The sequence below is a fragment of the Vanacampus margaritifer genome, chromosome 8, assembly GCF_051991255.1.
Source record: "Vanacampus margaritifer isolate UIUO_Vmar chromosome 8, RoL_Vmar_1.0, whole genome shotgun sequence".
Lineage (NCBI taxonomy): Eukaryota > Metazoa > Chordata > Actinopteri > Syngnathiformes > Syngnathidae > Vanacampus > Vanacampus margaritifer.
The window spans coordinates 90,920-97,166 of record NC_135439.1 but is presented as its reverse complement, the minus strand read 5'-3'; the positions used below and the strand labels follow the sequence as shown (position 1 = coordinate 97,166).

Below are 6,247 nucleotides of genomic sequence, written 5' to 3'. Positions count from 1 at the left end.
GCCAACGGTTATTTGCAAAACCCGTTTCCATAGGCAAAATTTGCATTTTGCTTTTTTCATCCTTTCGGCCATCTTACCTTGACCGCTCGCTAACTGCCCCAAACTTCATTTCCATTTTTTTTCCGTCTCTACGGCAAAAATGCCAGCGTATGCAGGGTTGGAAATGTGAAACGTTTTCTTCAAATTTGCATGATCTTGTCATCAACAATCAAATCAAATTCAAGCCCATGAGGACAAAATGTCTGCCAAAGGTCAAGCGAAGCCGCGTGACTTTTGACCATATTGAGACGATATCGTGTGAATTTGTGAAGCTCTCGTGACGCCTGACGAGGATCCTGAGCCAAAACGTCCAAAAGTTGACTGCCAAAAGCCAACACAAGTTGTCAGTAAAGTGGCAACGCAAGATGGCTGCCGTCTGGCTTCTGCCAATGGTGAGTCCATTCATGTCAAAGTTGCTGTTTTTTTTTGTCAGCCTCGCACGGCAGCAAAGACAACTCTGGCTTCCCGTCCTGTTTGGAAACGTCAACGAGATCGAGAGAAAACCACACGTGGTCCTCAAACGGCGGCCATCTTGAAAGTGTCTTGACTTTAATTGCAGCACTTTTTTCATCTTCATGTGTGCTCTTGTCCTTTCGTGTGTAAGTCAAGTCAGCTCCTTGCGAACTTCTCAACGGCATTTTTGGGTAGCAAGCGGTCAAATTAGCGGCTCAAGTCACGTGACTCCTCGCCATCCGAGCGCCTCCACAAAAAGCGTGCAGCGTGCGCAAACAAAATGACAAAGTGGCGCTCTTGCTTTATGGGAAGATCTTTGCGAGCGTCCATGGCGGCGCCTCTCCATTGTGGTCTTGTTGCCCAGGAAGGTTTTAATGTAACGGCGGCCGTCGTCAATCACGCCGCTGAATGCGCCGGCGGACGCTCGCCTCTTCATCAGTCGGCTGTTGCATTCTGGGACTGCCGTCCTTTTCACTTGTCGCGCCGTGTTTGCTCCGCCGATAATTTAGCTGCGGCGAGCGCTTGCCCGGCGCCGAGTGGCGCCTTGGAAACGCCGCGGCGGCGACGCCTTCCGCTTTGTGGCGTCTGCTGCTTCCATTTCCACAGCGGCGGCGGCGGCGGCGGCGGCGGCGTGCACTCACATTCGATGAAGCGTGATCACAAAGATATTTTGTTGCCATTTATATTGGGTACGACGACACACTCGTTGAAAATCAGCCCTTCGTCGCCACAAACGGAAAGCGTCCGCACGTACGCCACAAATTGGACCGCAGTGAATATTCATACATTACAGTCAAATCAACGAAAGAAATGGACAGCAAGCTTACTGACGTGTGAGCATTTACATGCATTCGACATATTAACACTTTAGAATTTGATTAGAACGAGAGCACATAACTAATTACACACTTTGTCATGTGGCGGCAACAAGACCTCCGGGATTGGGGGGGGGGATTGAAATTGCAAAAATGATGTGTTTTTTTTGGGGGGGGTCCAAAGTTTCCCAGTTGATCCTTGCTGAAAAACAAGATGAGTGATGACGACTTCAATTGTTGGCAAGAAGTTGACAAAATCAGCACAATCACTTTCAAAAATGAAAAAAACTTTGAAATGATGAAATGTCATTTGCGCTGCGACCATTTGTGTGAAGAACGGACTTTGGTTCAAGTTGAAATTGTCCTGATCCTGCTCTCAGATGACTTTGTTTTCTCCTCTCCTCCCCGTTGCGCGAGTGGGCGTTCCCTCCAGCGCCACACCTGTGCTGCGTTTCCTAATCACCAATTAGTGGACTTGAAAAGGATTCCTGGAGCAGAAGTCCACTCTGGGATTTATTTTTTATTTTTTGCTCACTGCGACTAGCGACAAGAATTCTCTGCACCCTTTTTGGATTCATATTTGTAAATGTCTTCCTGTTTTCATTTCCGCATGTAAGTACATCCACAATCCGCATCGCTTTTCGTTATTATTGCTGGTTGCGTGTTTGTTTTCCTTGTTCCGTCTTCATCTGTTTGATTCCCTTGCCTGTTTTTGCAAGCGTTTTCTGTTCAAACTGAATTCCGATTGTTTGTCAAAATGAAGTTTGCGTCCCTGACCAGCGCATCCAGCCAGCATCATGAGCTCGGGAAAATGGATTTTTGACATTTCTGGTCACTTGACAATCATTTTGCCACTTGAAGGCCGACTTCCAACCTCCCGACATTTCCGCGCGCTTCCAAGATTTTGCCCAACGCAAACGATGGTTGACGATGCAAACGTGACTTGTGGCAGCCTTTCCACTGGTGCGTGTGTGCTGATGTGGGGGGGTCGAGGGTCATATTTGGCGGGGGTTGAGGGGCTTCTGGTCTCGTGTCTTAATCCTGTCCAAGCTGCTCTCCGCACAGACCTCTCACTCCAGCGCTTTTCTCTTTCACTTGTTTTCTTTTCTCCTTTTATTTTGCCCCTTTTCATTGGGGGGGGGGGCGTTTTCAGGGCAAGGTGTTGAGGCTTTTTTTGGGGGGGGGGGGGGGCATCATCAAGCGTACACAAGGCAACAAAGGCCAAAGAAAGCTGAAGAAGACGTGACGGCAGTCGTCTCATTTTGGAAAATAACAAACGAGTTTACGCGTGTCACTGACGTCTCGTCACCGTCATGTCGCAGTTTGATGCTTGTGCGTGCGTTTACATGAATTTTTACGTGCACGCTGACAATCTGCTTCCACACTTTGAAGTCAACACGCTGTAAAAAAATTAAATAAAATCGCCATAAACTCCTCCTCATGCGTGGCAAGTTAATTGAACACTCTAAATCATCGGCGTCAAACTCAGCGCCGCAGGTTTTGGAGGTTTCCCTCTTCCAACCCAAGCTGATTCATCCAAAACCTGCAGGACTCCGGCCCTCGAGGACCGAAGTTTGACACCTATACTCTAAATTGTCCCAATGTGTGACTGGTTGTTGGTCTCCGTGTGCCCTGGATTGGCTGGCAACCAGTTCAGCGTTTGTACCCCGTCGACTGCCCGAAGCCAGCTGGGATAGGCTCCAGCACCCCCGCCACCCTAGTGAGGAATAAGCGGTTAAAAAAAATGGACGGATGACTTGTGAGCAACAAGCTCACTTTGCGCATGAAAGGCGGATCCATGCACAGGAAGTCGCGTGCATCCACAAGAACTTTTTTATTTATTTATTTTTTTGCATTTGGGGGTTGGGTTCGAATCTGCCCGCACCTGTTGCTCAACAAGGCAACGTGAACACTTCAACTTGTGCGTCCGGCATCTTCTTGTTTCATTTTGGGAGCTTTCATTTGAAGTCAGTCAAGTTGCCAATATTTGGAGGGCAGCAAACAATTTGTTGGACAAGCAAAATCACGACGCGGCGAACCTCGTTTGAAAGAAGCGCGTGAGAGTTGGCAATCGTGTGCGTGCGCGTGCGCTCCGTCAGCATCAGAATGAGAAAAGCAGCAGCAAAAGAAAGAAAAGCGACACAAAGCGTGAAAAGAAGTGCACGGCGCGCGCGCATAATGCTGCTATTCTTCTTTGATAGATTGCGCGCGCACGCGCACCGTCTCATGATTTCTTAATGGCGACACAACGAGCGCACGCACGCGCGGATTGTGTCTCCTGTGATGGACTTTGTGAGTCACGTGACAGGGGGTGCGCGCGTGTCTGGGCGGTGATTGGCTGGCCGTGATTGGTGGCACACTCCTCGTGCCCGCGGGCCGCTTATGCAAATGAGCAGTTCCCGCGGCACGGGGCAGGCTTCATTCATCTTCTTCATCCTCCCCGGAGGGGGGCAAAGGGGTGGTGGGGGGTGTCATCCATTGTGCGCGTGCGGTATAAAAGGCGGGCTGAGGTCGGTCGTGTGCCACACTCGCACCATCGCGCTGGTCCTGAGCCCGCACGCACACGTACGCACGCGCTCTCGCTCACCTCACCTGACCTGCCCTGAGCTAAGCCATGGACGCGCACGCTCTGCACGCCTTTTTCCCGCCCAGCGACGACGACGACGACGAGTCCCGCGCCAGCACGCGCTCCGCGTCGCCATCGCCGCCTCCGCAGAAGAGGAAGCGGCGGCGGGGGCGCGCGCGCTGCGAAGCCACCGTGCGCGTGGTCCGGAAGAGCCGCCGGCTGAAGGCCAACGATCGCGAGCGGAACCGGATGCACAACCTCAACGGCGCCCTGGACCAGCTGCGCCGCGTCTTGCCGGCGCTGCCGGACGAGACCAAACTGACCAAGATCGAAACGCTGCGTCTGGCGCACAACTACATCTGGGCCTTGGCGGAGACCCTCCGCATGGCCGACCGCGGCGGCCCCCCCGCCTCCGGACTCGCCTCCGGACTCGCCTCCGAACTCGTCTCGGGACTCGGCTGGTTCTCCTGCTGCACGAGCTCGTCCTCGTCCTCGTCCTCGTCCTCGTCCTCGCCCGCATACAGCCCGGGAAGCCCGCTCGAACCCGCCCACGAGCACGCGCTCTTTGGCGGCCCACGGGGGTCTTCTGATTGGAACTCGAGCACGAGCGCAGGTGTTGAAAGGTCAACTCTCCAATTAGTTGTGTGAACTTTCACACTCGAGACTCATTCGTGATGCCTTTATTTATTCTTGCAATATTTTTTGTACAGAAAGAAAGATTTTATCCTATTTACTCACTGACACTTTTCAGCGCAATAAAGTTTTTACTTTTATACAAAAATATTCATCCCTCTTCTTTGTGTGTCCTGCGCGTTTACACACGCTTGATCCGCACGAGAGTTTGACGCGTGCACAATTGATCATATTCCAACTGCAGCAAGCGTTTGACACGTTTCGTACGTGAACTGGGAAAAAAAAAAAAAGATCCTACATGAAAATCAAATCATCTGACTCCAGATATATTTTGCAAGTCAACTTTCTGGATTCAGATGATTTTTGTGCGTGCGTGCTTGCAAATCCTCGCGCTGGGATGACGTCATCATTTCCAATTCTGATTGTCGTTTTGATTTCAGGCAAATTTGTCAACTTTCACATTGCTGAAGCTTGCAACAAAAGTTAACGCATAACAATGAGGACATATTCAAATGGTGTGTGTGTGTGTGTGTGTGTGTGTGTTGATGACATGATGACATCAAGTGCTTTTTCCAAGCGCCGGCCATCAAACATGAAGGAAAGCCGATGAACGCGTCCTTTCGACGGCCTCAATTGGCGTTGAAATCACGCACGAAAGTTCTGCAGCTGCCCAAAGGGGTCTCGTAAAAGTCCCAAAGGGGTCTCGTAAAAGTCCAAAAGGAGAACACCATTGACCCTTCTGGAGTCAAAGGTCAGCGAGTCGACAGGTATAAGTGTGTGCTTGAGGATTGCACGCACACACGTTTTTAGGTGAGACAAAAAGAAGGTCCATTGATGGAACCTTTCATCCTAAAACTAATAACATGTTCATAAGAAGAAGAATGACGGAAAAGTCCCATTGGAATGAAAGTGCCTCATTCATTGGATGATTTTGTTGCGTTTCACAAACAAAAATGAACCCCCAAAAAGTCAGCACAAACAAACTCAAGTCAAAAGTCTGCTGAACCGCAAACACACACGAGCGCACACAAACACACTCAACACTATCGCCAGCACTTGCAAACACACAAAGGTGCTTGAGGGAGGTTTTTTTTTTTTTTTTTTTTAAGGGTGCCCCCCCCACCAAGTGTCAGGAAAGCGTCAATCAAGAGAGCAACCAAGCAACACGCACGCACTTTTTTTTGGCCTTTTTCCAAGATTGAGGAGGAAGTGAAGATGGTCTCAAATGTTGGTGTGGACGGGGGGGCTACGGAGGTTAGAGGGGGCGGGGGGCCTCACTCTCAGGGGGGTGTCGGTGGTCTGATAGGATCATGAAAAGTGAAGCAGATGGAAGTTTTGTGCTCCTCCAGATAACCTCTGACTCCGCCCCTAAGACCTCCACTCTACACCTTGTGCTACTGACTGCACCTGTAACAAGCACACACACACACACACACACACCCCTCAGGGCAGGCCGAGGTCGAACCCTTGCACGCAGTCCCGACTAATTTGTTGTTGAGCCGGCCGGCACAAAAGCCTTTTGGACTTTTGCACGAGATTTTGAAAGTTGAAACGTGCCTCGTTGTGCACATGAATGGAAACAAGCGCGAACGGAAAAGTGGCTTCTGACATCGGAAATGACAAAGTTTTGTTCTTGTCGCTTTGCATGCAACGTGTCAACGCATCCACCATCTTGGATTTGGCCACCACATTAGCCACAAAATGGCCGAATCTCGGTGGTGGAATGGATCCAAGTCAAACT

The 6,247-nt window shown here is 50.4% G+C and overlaps 1 protein-coding gene across 1 annotated transcript; it reads left to right on the top strand.

Annotated features, from left to right (window-relative positions):
- Window positions 1-1,504: 1,504 nt before the first annotated feature.
- Window positions 1,505-4,612, top strand: neurog1 (neurogenin 1). The gene is made up of 2 exons (XM_077573604.1): window positions 1,505-1,919; window positions 3,960-4,612. The coding sequence occupies exons 1-2, from the start codon at window positions 1,894-1,896 to the stop codon at window positions 4,519-4,521; spliced, it is 588 nt and encodes a 195-aa protein (XP_077429730.1). The 5' UTR covers window positions 1,505-1,893; the 3' UTR covers window positions 4,522-4,612.
- The last annotated feature ends 1,635 nt before the right edge of the window (window positions 4,613-6,247 follow it).

Excerpts from the sequence above, each read along its gene's own strand:
- neurog1 (XM_077573604.1), top strand. The coding sequence starts at position 1,894 with ATGTCTTCCTGTTTTCATTTCCGCAT. Across the intron at positions 1,920-3,959 it reads TCCTGTTTTCATTTCCGCAT|CGACGACGACGACGACGAGT; the intron begins GTAAGTACATCC and ends TTTCCCGCCCAG.